This window comes from Hyperolius riggenbachi, chromosome 3, assembly GCF_040937935.1.
Source record: "Hyperolius riggenbachi isolate aHypRig1 chromosome 3, aHypRig1.pri, whole genome shotgun sequence".
NCBI classification, from domain to species: domain Eukaryota; kingdom Metazoa; phylum Chordata; class Amphibia; order Anura; family Hyperoliidae; genus Hyperolius; species Hyperolius riggenbachi.
Genome location: NC_090648.1, coordinates 220547557 through 220562895, shown reverse-complemented (window position 1 = coordinate 220562895; position 15339 = coordinate 220547557). Strand labels below are relative to the sequence as shown.

The window sequence follows — 15339 nt, the reverse complement described above, 5'->3', positions numbered from 1 at the left end:
GAGTAGCTTTTTAAAATTAGTATTTGTAGACTGAGCCTCAGGTACTACGGATGTATTTACAAGATGTGTTTTGCGGCGTGGTTCCATTCACATTGTCATTTTATGTTATGTCTAAAGGTGACATATGGAGGCTGACATATTTCCTTTTAAACAATGCACATTGCCTGGCTGTCCAGCTGATTGCTTGCCTCTAATACTTTTAGCCATAGACCCTGAACAAGCATGCAGATCAGAGGTTACTGACAAAAATATGACAAGATTAGCTGCACTGCTTGTTTCTGGTGTGATTCAAACACTCCTGCTGACAAAGAGATCTGCAGAACTGCCAGGCAACTGGTATTGTTTAAAAGGAAATAAATATGGGAGTCTCCATATGTCTCTCACTTCGGGTTCCTTTTAATGTGCAATTCCCTACAACAACTGCCTTACAGAGTAATCTTGTTTAATAACTGTACACTATGGAATGCTTCTACATCTTCTGCCAGCAGTAAAATTACTATAGTCCAACTAATCTAGAGGAAATATGAAAAATATGCAGTTGACATTACGGATTTCCTTCTAAAAATGCTAAATGCCTGTCTGTTACTGACCTTTCTGCTTTCTGACACGGAACAAGCGCACAGCCTAAGGAATCAGAATGAAGTCACACAATCTACTTATTTCCTACAGGTCAGTGACAAAGTATCGAAGTAATTCGATCAGTATAATAGCCAAAGAAACAAGTATTTTCGCAAGTAGATATCAGCAACATTTGCCTCCATATAGCTCAGGGCAAGTTTTCTTTCATGTGCATTGAATGAACTGTAAAAGCTCAGGGTACAGACCTCTCCTGAAGATGGCTGCACAGCAGTCAGCAGATCTGACACAGCCCCAGCCAATGTCCTTGCCGCTCCCAGTAACTTCTCCCCACTTCCAACTTCATCCTCCATTAGGGCAGCTAACAACTTTACACCCTTAGACATCTCCGTCAAATTGGAAGATATTGTGGTGATTGCACAGCCTACAGCTGTATAGTCAGTCTCTGTTGGATCCCCTAAAAAAACATAATAAATAAAAAGAGATTGGTAACAATGCTAAAATTCTAACAACCACATGCAAACAATTTCATTTTCTGCAAAACAGGAGAGATATACCAATTGCTCTCAACACTACTGATGAAGGGCAATCAACTTTAAACAATGCAGATTAGTATAGTTTCTGTGTAAAAATAACAAGATACCCATACACTGGCGAGGCTGTGGGACAGTGTTCATATATGACCATTGCGTGTCATGCACGTTTTCAGAGGGTCAAAGCACAGATTGTCCCAGAGCATGCTGGGTTGGTGAGCCAAGTTGTCCAACACCCAGATACTTTCTCTCCTTTGGACATTTCTAGGCACATTCATATAGAAGTGTAAAGATTGTAATATTGCATTTTATCTGCAGCGCCTGCTTTGAACAGCTCTCCTTTACCTAGCAAATTTCATTTTTTTTTTACAAGTTTCTTACTGCCAGTCAATTTCCAACCCATTTGCCAGTGTAGCATACTAACAGAAATGTGTGCTTCTCTTTTTAGTTAACACTGCTGACACTGTTGGCCACTAGTGATGAACAGTATTTCACCACTACTGCTAGTTACAGTATATAGCTGCCCATACACTGTACAAGCTGATTGTACAATCTTGCCACATCTATGCTGATTAAGGGCCTACCTGACCTATACTGTACATCCAAATTACATTCAATATGTAAATCCTCAAATCACATAGAAGTTGGCAAGACTGACCAGGGATTGAACAGTTTATAGCCAGTTTATGCTACTAATTCAGATGCAACTAGGAGATTCCTCACAGGCAATCCTGACAATGAATGGGGAATAGATCAAGGGTCTTGATGACCAGGATCCGGAGCTCAAAGCAGTGTATAGACAAGTTTACATAAGTTACTAAAAAAAATTGTACCCCTTTGCAAACAATAAGAAATTGGTTTTCAGGGATCTAGTATCTAAAACTAATAATTGCATTGTACAACAGTCGAATAAATTACTGCTATCAGGTAATGATATTCAACATCATGCTCTTCGTATAGAGCTATGTGTGCTGCACATATGCTTAAGTTAGTTATCAGGCCAACAGTAGTCCTTCACTTTATTATACTTCATCTAAACATGAAATATACATTTTGGACCGTTACCATGATTGAATCTGTCAAAGATCAATGCCAACATGATTTCACACAATCTGTCAACATAATCCACCATTATTTGTAATCGATTTCTAGAGGAAATCAAATCAAAATTATGATTTGATGAACTAAAATAAATCTGTATCTTTAAGCGGCCATACTTTTCTTAAATTCTCCTATCTGGTATTTGCAGGACATAAAATGACAAACTTCAGGAAATAAAGATATTCTCAGTTCTGCCAGATAAAAGCTGTTAAAGGTTTTTCAAACCAAAGCAGAACACAAAGATGGAGAGCAAGTACAGCAGAGTCCCATTTGTCCAGAACTCAACTAACCAGCAGTCTCCACTAACCATTGCAATTTGCCAGCAGTACTCACAGTGGTAAAGGCCAACTTCCAAGACTGTTTGTGGGCTTAAAGATCGGGTTCAATGGCTCCACCAACGTTAATATAGTTTCAATTACTGTATTTTAACATTTAATACATAGTTCATGGTATGTATCTAAAGTGGGGTATAGTGCTGTATTAGCTAGGCCTGTTTTTAACATTGAGTCTCAAGCAACCAGAAAGCACACTTATAAAACATCAGCGGATGCCTGTCAGTGCCAGATAACTGAGACTACTGTAATTAGGTGGCAACCATATCAAATAACACTGAGCAGCATTTATGATGATTCTGTAGTACCAAAAAGCCTCTTTCACATGACCAGCTGTCCCAACATTGGACATGACCTTCCACCACATTGCTGTCTCTGCTGCTAATTAACTGCCTTCCTTTGCATTTGGTCATGACATTCAGAGCCACCAGAGTAAAGACCTTCTTTAAAATACTGGAAAACGGTTAAACAAAAGCTATGTATATGAGGAGTTTCCTGTCACTGAGACGCTGACTGTGATGGTTTCTGTTTCCATCACACAAATTACACACCACTAGTGTCAGCCACCATGTATTCTGCCTGACAGTCACTTTATTATGGGGCTCACATTCACAGTGGTCATGTGAGGTTTTTAAACAGGAAAACAAGCTTTTGGCTAATCATGAAGTTCTTGGAAAATATCCTTGCCGCATTCCAGATTCTTCACTGTTTGGTTGCACTTGAAAGTGTAAGAAAAAACAAATTTAGGGCCTGTTCAGACTATGCGCGTTCCTAGACGTTTTCAGGGAACTTGTCTGGGCACCAAAAACGCATAGAAACGGCTCCTAATGCTTTTGAATGGGCTAGTTCACATGTATGCGTATGAGACGCATACGTTTCTCATCCGCATTGCTGCATGCAGTTCTGTGCGTCACGCATAGAAACGGACGCAATGAAAGTCTATGGACGCGTATCAAAAAACGCGTACTATTGCGTTTTTAGCGTCCGTTTTCCTCTGCGGTTCCCATAATTCTTTTTTTCCCCCTGGGCCACGTGTGTGTGCAAAACGCAATAGAATACGCATTCGAACGCAAGAAAAACGCATGCGTTTTGCAACTTGCGTTTCTTTGATTTTAAACGCATTCTTCATACGCAGATAGTCTGAACAGGCCCTAAGCTTGCACATATGGTGCCGTTTTGGATTTCTGATGACATTATTCTATCTTCATTCCTCACTATCATAGCAGCAAGGTAATTGGGAGCGGTTGCTGCTGCCTCCTGTACCAACTTGTCTGGGACAAGGACTACACTTCCCATGATCCCATTGGGGACTGTTAAACAATAATGCCCAATTTACAATCCTAAATATCCAGGGTACTGCCCTGCCAAGGGAGAATAAATTAAGTACAGTTTTGGCTTGTAACAAAAATTATTGGCTGCGTTCAAAGAAATTTCATTAGAGCCTTGTTCCCATGCTAGATTAAATTCTGCCCAGGTGTCTGATAACGACCTCCTCTTTAACAATGTAGCGTGTGCACAGCAGTCCTTGATCCCCTTCAGGGCTCTTTCACATCAGAGCTTGCGTTGGAGAACGCTCAAAGCATCCGTTTTGATATGCGTTGCACTGCAGTGAGTGTGCGTTTTTAATCCGTTTTCAATGCGTTACAGCACATAGAAAAACGCAGGTAATTTGTTTTTCTTAACTTTCTACATTGTTCCTCTGTTGCATTCTGGAACTGATTGCCTGCGTTAACGGATTAAAAACGCGCATAGTGTGCGTTTTACATTGACTAACATTGTAACGCATAAAGCTAGCGTCGGCCGAAAAACTGCGCCTGGGTGCAGTGAAACGCAACGCACAAAAAGGCTGCGTTATATGTGAAAGCTAAAATGAAAGTCTATGGACTTTCATTTCACCTTGGGTAACGCAAACTTTACCCTTTGCGTTGAAACGCAGAAAATCTGCCCTAATGTGAAAGAGCCCTTAGTATGTTGGTGATTAAACAACCCGCTCCATCGACCCTGCTCCCTACCGCCTAGCAACAGAACAGATTACCAGCCTAGACACTAGTGAAACGTGGGGTGTACAGCCTTGGCACTGCACAGTCATCCATGGGATTGAGACGCGATCCCTGGTGGGTGACAATCCAGGGTATGTGTGTACAAAGCTTTCTTTATTAAGTCCTCTTTGCATGAGGTTAAGATCTTAAGCAGTTATATGCTAGGTACACACTATGAGATTTTCTGGCAGATGTACTGTCAGATCGATTATTTCCAACACATCTGTTTTCCGATCGATTTCCGACCCTTTTCTGTGCACTTCTATCAGAAATAAATCGGAAAGGGATCAGAAATCGATCGGAAATCAGATTAGATATGTTGGAAATAATCGATCTGACAGTAAATCTGCCAGAAAATCTCATAGTGTGTACCTAGCATTAGTGGAATTTTAAGAAATCAAGACACTGCAAACACTGCATAAATCTTTAGGCAATTCCTGAAAGATCAGCTTACAAGAACTTTCATCCTTTAGCCTTGGCAGGGCAGTGTAGTCCCAATGCTGAGAATGTGGCTATATACACAAGCAGCTGTACTAAATATACCTGCAGTGAGGTTTACCACAGAAGCTGTTCCTGCAGTAATGGCATCGACCTGTGAGTGAATTTCATGTTTTGACTCATCCACTTTATTTTGAATCCAGACCCTGGATGCCTGAAATAAAATTAAAAAAAAATGATGAAAAATACCAAACTATCATAGCTAAAATCAACACAGAAATGTCTCATCATTATAGCAAAGACTCTGCTCTCCACATGTAAGACAAGAGTTGAGCTGGGCAAACACTACATAGATATGGTTAAATGATCAATATCTTCCTGATATGGATAACGTACCACCTTGCTGTGTGTAGATATTTTATATAAGATCAGATCTCAACAGAAGTCCACACTTTGGACTGGTTCACACTATGAGTGATTGCGTTCAGTTTGCCAGAGATCGGCAAAGTGCTACAGCAGTGTCACCCTATGAGGGTGTTCTCACCAGGGCTGTGGAGTCAGAGTTGGAGTCGAGAAGTCGGAGTAATTTTGGGCACCCAGAGTCTGAGATTTCATAAACTGAGGAGTCGGGAGTCGGATAATTTTTGTACAAAATCCACAGCCCTGGTAAGTTTTAGACTAAGGCAGGGGCTCTCAAACTGGGTGCTGCGGCACCCTGGTGTGCCTCGGGCACCTTTCAGGGGTGCCCCGCATGCATCCCCATCCTTTATGCAATACCATCAGGTAATGCAACTGCACATTGATATATCATTTGGCTGCATTACCTGCTAGTTAACCTTTAGTCCCTGCAACCATGGTTGAAGTTATGCATGAGAGAAATCACAGTGCCTAATAAGCATCACTAGCTACTTGGTGTGAATCGTCGCCTGCTAAGGGTCATAACGGCATTTCTGTAGTTGTTTTTGCCGAGGGGTGCCTTGAAAAAATGTCAAAGCCATCAAGGTGCCCTCACCCAAAAAAGTTTGGTAACCACTGGACTAAGGAGTCGGAGTCAAGGAGTCTGAGCTATTTTGGGTACCCGCAGTCGGAGTTTCATAAACTTAGGAGTTGGAGTCGGAAGATTTTTGTACGACTCCACATTCCTGGTTCTCACTGCAGCGTTTCAATTTTGACAAAATCGAAAATGTGCTGCCTGTACCATTTTTAGACCGAATTTTCATAAAGGAATGTACAAAAATGCACATTACTTTAAAGTAGAATAAAACTCATAACATTCAATAAAAATGTGTTTTACTACTTTTTTTATTGCGCATTCAGTTATATTTGCTTTTGTGCACAAGTAATACTGCCTGTTTACAAATTACAAGGTCCCAAAGTACAGTTTATCTGCTCTGAAAGCTGCCATTGCATTTTACGCATACATTTTAAAATAACAATGAAGCAGCTATCAAGTAAAAATTTCTCATCTGTCTCTGCTTGTCAGCTCAGTACAGTTCCGTTTCGGCACCTGGCTGGCTGTAACTAATTGTAACAAAAGAGGAATGTGAACAAAAGATAATGTTATCACCTCTGGGGATGCAGTTCACCAGCAGAAGGAGCCTGTCACACAGAACAAATTGCAGTGTTTAAAGGTGCCCATATATATCTAGCGATTTTGCAGTATGCTCGACCATGCGATTATTTTATCGAATCGAGAAGGAATCGAGTGTGTTCCAGAATTCCCAATTGATGAAAAGTGGCTGATATGTCGAATCATCCAGCTTACTCGATCGAGCAGGTTTGCAAGATATCGGTCGATCGCACAGGAATCTGCTACTGTTCACATATCATTCAATCGATTTTTGCATTCAGAGCATGGAGACACAACATTGGTCAGATCGATTAGTGAAGGTGAATCGCTTAGGAATTGCTTGTAGTTTGTGGGTCACTAGTCAATCGACTTTCGATCAACTATACTGAAGTCAATTCCCCAATAAAATTGATCACTTTGTTAATTGAATCAGAATCGCTAGATGTATGGCTACCTTTATTGTTTGAATGCTGTTCTGCTATAATTTTTTTTGTGATAGTATATTTAAGGTTGGAAAAAATCTTTTAGAGCAAAGGAGAAATGCTGAGTTTCAGACCACTTAAAAATCACTCAAAAAAATTTGCTTTTGCAAAATCGCATTTGCAAAGAGCTTCGCAATTGTGTTTTTTACTGCGAACTAGGCTTTACTTCCTTTTCCAGGTTTCAGCCACAAACTTAGCACTATGTGCTGGAGTACAAAACTATGGAGTCTTGTTCTCACACTGCTCCCTTCCCCACCTTACACAACAATCTCCTGAAAAATGGCCTGTCTACGTAAACATTTGATTAACAAAATGATTACAAAAAAACTATTTCCAATAGATTACATGCTTGTATCTTAATCTCAATACTTTAAAACCTATATAACTACGGTAAGCTAAACTGCTCATTGAAATGAAGAAATCACATTAAATGTGTCCATCTTACCATATCCTGTCCCAGTGGTGGCAGATTGTCCACTTGGCTCAGGTCATCATGTGCTTGTTGAACCGCATGCATGCTGGTGTTAATGGTTCCCATCAGAGCCTGCTGAGCTGAGGTCTGTACAGGAAGACACAGGAATTAATTTACAGGAGGAGGCTTTGACTGTACATAATGCACCCCTGGCTACAGTACAATTCACACAAGGAAACACGGCAACAGATTTTATAGAAACCCTTTCACAGAGTCTGGTTCCTAACAAAGTTTATTTTGTTTTAGACACTCATTTTGCACTTCCAACTGATAGCCATTATGTATTGCATTTTACATTGCAGCTTAACCTACCACATGCCTAACTGGGAACAGAGGAAATGGGTGTCCTTTGATTCCTATGCTTTAGATTACTGCAAATATTTTGTTTCGGAGCATCAGAAAATGATGAATTCACAGCCCTTTTTTTAGATAGGAAAGTAGGTTAGAAGACTATAAAATGTGCTAATTAGCAGTGACATATGGCTGGGCTGTTCAGGATCTGATTAATTGGAAGGATGAGCATAACAAGACATTTAATGAGCTACTGACTTGAATGAAAATGGTTCACAATATTCCCATACAAATCAAAAGAACACACTGCACAGAAAATGGGCATGAGGACAGAAAATTGGAGCTAGGACAGGACTATCCTGAAGAGAACAGGACTACGGTACAGGCATACAAATGGAGGAAGCACACCAGTTGCTATAAACAAGGGTGGCGTATAAGGAATAAAAGTAGACCAGATGAAAGAAGTCCATTTATTATTTTCTGCAAATCCTTTAGAGACATATACATGCAGTATTTGGAATATTGTGCTTGAGTTCTGAAAGGTTTCAGGGCTCTTATAGCGTTAACAAAAAGGTGCATGCAACTACACAACTATTTCACTAACCTTTCCGCAACCATCGCGATGGCCTTATAGGAGTCAAGCGAGGTTTGCAAACCTATGCCAACACATTTTTTATAAACTCAGGCTAAATTTGCAAGATTTGATTTCTTATGATTTCCTGTCCAGAAATGCTTTAAAGAGAACCCGAGGTGTGTTTAAAGAATGTTATCTGCATACAGAGGCTGGATCTGCCTATACAGCCCAGCCTCTGTTGCTATCTCAAACCCCACTAAGGTCCCCCTGCACACTCCCTCATAAATCACAGCCATGCTGTGAGGCTGTGTTTACATCTGTAGTGTCAGTCTCAGCTGCTCCCCCGCCTCCTGCATAGCTCCGGTCCCTGCCCCCGTCCCTTCCCTCCAATCAGCAGGGAGGGAAGGGATGCAGGCGGGGACTGGAGTTCTGCAGGAGGCGGGGAGAGCAGCAGACTGACACTATAGAGATAAACACAGCCAGCTCTGACAAGCTGTTTGTCAGCAGCGTGGCTGTGATTTATGAGGGATTGCAGAGTGCAGGGGGACCTTAGGGGGGTTTGGGATAGAAACAGAGGCTGGGCTGTATAGGCAGATCCAGCCTCTGTATGCAGATAATATTCTTCAAACCCACCTCGGGGTCTCTTTAACAATAAATATTTGACTGTCTTTATATAAAGTGGATCAGAGATACATGTGAGGTCATTACTAATGGACTCCTCACATATTAAATTGTGTTTTTTTTAACCCCTAATATGTTTTCCCCCCTCTCTTATTAATCTCAGATCATGTAATTAGCCTCTCCTCATCTCTCTACCGTCACGTCGCTCTTGGCTCCATGATTGCTAGCAAGAGGCCCAATCTCTGAACAGCTTTAAAGTGAACCTTAAGTGAGGAAAAAAAATTGAGTTTTACTCACCTGGGGCTTACCTCAGCCCCCTGCAGCGGATCGGTGCCCACGACGAGTCGCTCTGATGCTCCGGGTCCCGCCGGCGGCCACTTCCGGTTTCGCCGTCAGGACCCGTCAGGCTGGGGAACGCGGCTCATGCTACGCGTTCCCAGCCAAAATAGCACCCCCTATGCGGCCATATGTCCGCATAGGCACCCGTATGCGGACATATGGCCGCATAGGGGTGCTATTTTGGCTGGGAACGCGTAGCATGAGCCGCGTTCCCCAGCCTGACGGGTCCTGACGGCGAAACCGGAAGTGGCCGCCGGCGGGACCCGGAGCATCAGAGCGACTCGTCGTGGGCACCGATCAGCTGCAGGGGGCTGAGGTAAGCCCCAGGTGAGTAAAACTCAATTTTTTTTCCTCACTTAAGTGCCTCTTTAAGAAAAGGCTTAAAACCCACCACTTTCCCCAAGTCTTTGCAACAGCGGAATGCATTTTGTTAAGATTTATATGTATATAGACTACAGTCTGTGACATTTATATTTCACTAATAGAAGTTATATTTTAACTAACATAGGAGACAGCTTACCAGGGGTGGCATGTGGCCTCGGTGCATCTGGCCTGTAGTAAGTTGCTGTTGTGCCGATGGCATGGTGCCGACATTGAAGGTTTCTGGTCCACTGGACCCTGAGCGTATAATGGCAGGTAGTGCAACTGTGCCATGCTCTAACTTTCCAGGCCGGGTAACCTGTTGCTGTTGAAGAATTGTAGACCTGGAAAGAAAAATAATTTTACAAATGTATGAGTTATGCAATTAAAACATTTTAAAATCTCTCTGGTGGAGAAGCTAGCAACTCCCTCTTTTCCTTACTAGTCTTTATGTTGACAGGTCCCTTTAACTCTGGGTCTAAAATTGACACGATCTTCTGAATAAATAATCTACAAGTTAGCTTCTGGTCTTATGGGGGCCACATGCATGGTAATCTGGAGAAGCAGTTTTACCACCCCTATAAAGCATGAGTGCCCTCTTAGTAATATATTCAATAGCCTTCAGTCTGTTTCATTCTCCTATCACATATTAGCTTGAAATCGGCTGAAAGTGACTGAAAAGATTGAGGCCTGTTTCTATCACTCTCAACCTTAGCTCATAGTGAATAATGTGCAGAATGATGTAATACAACGTGAAACATACTGAATACAAATTTCAACAGATTCCTTAGGGATGTCCTCATTCAACACAAGTAAGAAATTGCACACCATTTTGCTTCATTTGAAGTCAAAATTAAAGAATAACTCCAGGGACATATAGTAGAATTTAGTAAATTATTCAGGATACCTACTTTTATGTTAAATTTTCTTGGTTTCAGCATCAGAAACACTTCCTAGATTTATATATTGCTGTATATTGATATTAACTGATTCCGGACCAACGCAGTGTGAATCTACGTCCAGCAGGTGGTGGTGCTGCCGCTCTGACAGGATGTAGATTCAACGTCCTGCTGAATTGCACGTCCCCGCCGCAATACACTCACCCTGCCGTCTCCATGACGGCAGAGCTCTGCGAGCCGAACAGGAGCAGTTTTCATTGGTTCCTGGCCCTGTCTTCACTGTAAGCCAATCCAATCGACTTACACTGATTGACAGGGTCAGGAGCCGATTAAAGCGATGATCAATGGAATTATCCGTCCTCCATTTTGAAAATGGCCATTACCCCATAACAGCTTCCTGGTCAGCACGCTGTTAAACTGTAATGTCACCCACTTGAGCCATAGGGAAACATGGACATGGACCTTGCACATTCAGTTGTAAATGACAGCTGCTGATATGTAACTGACAGCAACTGGTATATTTCAGTTCTGACAAAGTATTGTCAGAACTGGAAGGAATCACTGTAAGAGGAAAATGGTGAGCTTCTGAGAGGAACTGACAGTGAAGTTAGTATGTAATCTTCATTTGCAGCTACATCATGTGTTTATTTTAAATAATTTTACTCATTTCAGGTTCCCTTTAAGGCTGGTTTCACAGTGGGACGTTACAGGCGCACGTTAAAGCAGCCTGTAACGCACCCCACCGCACAGCAATGAAAAATCAATGGGCTGTTCACAGTGCCCACGTTGCGTTACTTAGTAACGCTGCGCCATTAGGCAACGTACTGCATGCAGTACTTTATAAGCGGCAGAGCCGCGTTAGACTGCTTGCACATGCTCAGTAATGTTGGGGAGGAGCAGAGAGCGGCCAGGCACATGGCTAATTAATATTTACTGCACTCAGTGACGTGCAGTGTTTACTTCCTGGAGCGGCCGCTCTGTGCGGCAATTGGCCGGGCGGGACCACGTGATGCCGCATGCGTCCAAGAGTGCGCATCACGGCATCACGGACACCAGAGTGAGCTGCACAACGCGGCTCACTCTGACGTCCAAAGCAGGGAGCACCAGGCGTTGCGTTAGGGGCACGTTATGCGACCTTAACGTCCCCTAAAACGCAACGTCCTGGTGTGAAACCAGCCTAAGGGGGCAGAGACTGCTGGTACAGAAGTGGTTAAATGCCGCCCTCCCAGTGATGTTTAGCCTAGGCTATTCCTTTTAAACAACGCAAATTGCCTGGCTGTCCTGCTGAGACTCTATCTTTAATACTCTTAAGCCTCGTACGCATGTCTGACTCAAGTCGGCTGAGGCTGCCGATAACGATTGCTTCAGCCGACAATCAGGCGTGTATACGGCACCCGACAATCCCTCACGCCAAACACACGAGCGATTCGCCGGACGGATCTACTAAACCCCAGCAACAGCAATCTCCCCACTTGTGCTGCTACGCGTGTATCCCCTGTCATCCCTCTGTCGCCCCGACCACATAGCCACACAGCATCTCTCTGATGGTTGACATGCGTTGGAAGTGTGTACGAGGCCTTAGCCACAGAATCTGGACAAGCAAAGTTTGACTATATTTGTCACGTGCTCCTTTCAGACACTACTGCAGTAAAATATCATCAGGACTGCCAGGCAACTGATATTGTTAAAAGAAAATAAATATGGCAGCCATCAGATCCGTCTCCGTTCAGGTGTAGTTTGTGAATGTAAATTAGAGTGAGGTAAGATTTTCCAACGATTCATGCACTTTATTGTCATCGTGTTACACAATGAAACAATTTTCACAACAAAATGACTTTTCATTGGGCAAATGGGAAAACTGACTAATTCAATCAAACTATTACTGAAAAAAATTGTATTAAAGCAATTTTGTATTATGTTATATTCAGTGAAGTTCCTCTTTAACAAATAGTTAGGGTAGACCCAGATTTGATTAGAGATCAAATCCTCGCTAATATTGAGGTATCTAGGCAAGGTGTGGGTGCTGAACGATTTCATTCCACTGATCTTCCCCCCTTATATTGAGGTATCTAGGCAAGGTGTGGGTGCTGAACGATTTCATTCCACTGATCTTCCCCCCTTATATTGAGGTATCTAGGCAAGGTGTGGGTGCTGAATGATTTCATTCCACTTATCTTACCCCCAGTGCTCTTTTTGGTCTTTAAGGTTTTTTTTTTATTTTTATTTTTTTGGGGAGAGGGGTTGTTTCATATTCTATGGCATCTTGGCATCTAGGTATGCGTGCTGTTCCCTGTTTTTAATACTCTGACTATGATGTAAGTTAATGTTTGTATACTTCTCATGACCATTAATGATTGTATTTTTATATTCTTCTGCATTGACTGTTGTACATACTGTTGTCTGTAACTTTTCAATAAACATAGTTTAAAAAAAAAAAAAAAAGAGGGTCTTTCTGAGCATGCACTTAAAGAGGCTCTGATACTTACCCGGAGCTTCCTCCCGCCCCATAAACACGTCTAATTCCCACGCTGTCCTCCCGCGGTCTGCCCTTCAGCTGCGATCAGCCCCGGTAACCGGCTCAGTGACGTCAGTCCGGGTCTACTGCGCCTGTGTGGGAGGTCTGCACATGCGCAGTACACCCTGACTGGCATTGACTGAGCCTGGTAACGGAGCTCACCGCGGCTGAACGGCAGGACAGCGTGGGACTTTGACGTGCTTATGGGCTGGGAGAAAGCCCCGGGTAAGTATCAGAGCTTTAGTATTCTTCGACTGAGTTTCTCTAAATGAGTAATACTTGGGGGTGTAATAGTGTAACCACAGCACCTGGAAAATGAAAGGAAGGCATTTCAGCCTCAACATAAAAATTACCTTTGTAACATATTTTTGGGGGGTTTCAGAGTGAGGTGTATGTCTCTCTACTTACTTTTTGGGAGAAACAGACTCCTCTAACATAGTGGATTCTTCATCTCCCTCTAGGCCAAACCGGTCTTTACTTTGTTTCTAAGTAAAGGTGAGAATTTATCAAATATTTTAGGAAACACAAAACAATTCAGCAATGGCAGTTCACTATATACAAAAACATAAACAATTGCTAAATATAAGGCATTAAAACTGGATACGTGTATACATTATCAAGTGCTAGAAAAAACAAACCAAAGAAAAACGCCTCCTTTGACAGGAATGTTGAAGTTTTACACAATTACCATTTGTCATACAGAAAACATAGAAACAAATAGAAGCAAAGTTTCTCCATAAAACATGGGGCTTTGAACATGCGGCTGACATTAACCACTTAAGGACCATGTGGATTTTTAATGATCGGTGCTGCGCGGGCTCTCCAGCCCGCAGCACCGATCAGGTAAAAGGCAGGGCGATCAGACTTCCCCCCTTTTTTCCCCACTAGGGGGATGTCCTGCAGGGGGGGGTCTGATCGCCGCCGGCTGCCTGTGATTTGCGGGGGGGGCTCCTCAAAGCCCCCCTCCGCAGCGATATTGTGCGCTCCCTCCCCTTACCTCCCTCTCTCTTCCCCTGTGTGAGGCGCAGGACGGATATCCGTCCTGCGCCGGATAGGATAGGCTTCAGCCTATCAAATGACGGCGATCCCCGGCCAATCAGAGGCCGGGGATCGCCGATCTCCGTCACGTATTGATGTAAACAGCGGGGATTTCTTCCCCGCGTGTTTACATTACGTGTGCGAGCCGCGATCGGCGGCTCGCACGCTGTTCACGGAGACAGCCTCCGTGAACTAGCATGGAAAGGCCGCTCGATCGAGCGGCCGTTTCCATGGGAAACCACTAACGACCCGCCGACGCCTATCGGCGTTAGGCGGTCGTTAAGTGGTTAATATCATAAAGCTCAAAAGTGATCCATCTAAATAAATGTACAGAAACCTACCTTCTTAAGTATAATGTCAATATAACCCGCAATAAGCTGTGATATTTGTTCCCCTTCAGTGGTCTGCACAGAGTAATAACTTTCCTGATATTCACCAAAGTCCTGAAAGAGACATTATGTCAGCTGAAATTCTAAAGGTAGGATGTGCAAAGCGAAGGTATAAACAGAATACAAAGATAAACAAATGATTAGTAAAAACGGTAGGGGTATATCAATGTGTATATCAAGCACAGACCTTTGATATTTTTATTTTTAAAAGTACCAAAAGCAAAGTCTGATGCTGAAATTAACAGTTGCCAGAAAAGGTGTAAAATTCTCAAAAAACACTGAAAACCTTCAGTTACCAGGTAACTAAAGAAAGTCAAATTGAGTAACAGTCGCTCCCCAATGCTAGCCTATTACAGGTGACTAGCTGTAGCATCTACAAACTAGTCACTCCTAGCATCCATTCAAGTGACTGAACTGCTCATGTGACATGTAGGTTCCCAGCAGCCTTGCTTACTGTCCCTATAACAGTCCAGAGATGGTCATCCCATACACAGATCTTTAAAGGACACTTACTGGAAACTATGGCTGCGTAGTGGACAAATGCATATGTAGAACCCCATATGGCAGAAAAATGTGTAGGTACAAACAAATCCGGGCAAAACACATCAGCTAATGTGTAGCCAGTTGAGACCTTTTTCTCAAGTCAAGCAGCATAAAAATATCAGTGGATGCAAAATGGGATGCCCCAGGACCAGAGGGCTATTCTAGGGAATTTTAGCTATTGAATTAGCTCTTCATTGGTTTTATAGTAGTAATGATCACTTACATTT

The 15339-nt window shown here is 42.7% G+C and overlaps 1 protein-coding gene across 2 annotated transcripts in view; it reads right to left on the bottom strand.

The window, feature by feature from the left end:
- The window catches only part of TLN2 (talin 2), a 273188-nt gene that overhangs the window by 96892 nt on the left and 160957 nt on the right, over positions 1 to 15339 (bottom strand). For both annotated transcript variants that reach the window (XM_068275770.1, XM_068275771.1), the window contains exons 12-17: positions 14522 to 14623; positions 13551 to 13627; positions 9889 to 10072; positions 7517 to 7630; positions 5125 to 5233; positions 825 to 1033 (exon numbers count right to left, since the gene is read on the bottom strand). In XM_068275770.1, the coding sequence (XP_068131871.1) occupies positions 825 to 1033; positions 5125 to 5233; positions 7517 to 7630; positions 9889 to 10072; positions 13551 to 13627; positions 14522 to 14623 (795 nt within the window). The remainder of the gene's footprint in view (positions 1 to 824; positions 1034 to 5124; positions 5234 to 7516; positions 7631 to 9888; positions 10073 to 13550; positions 13628 to 14521; positions 14624 to 15339) is intronic.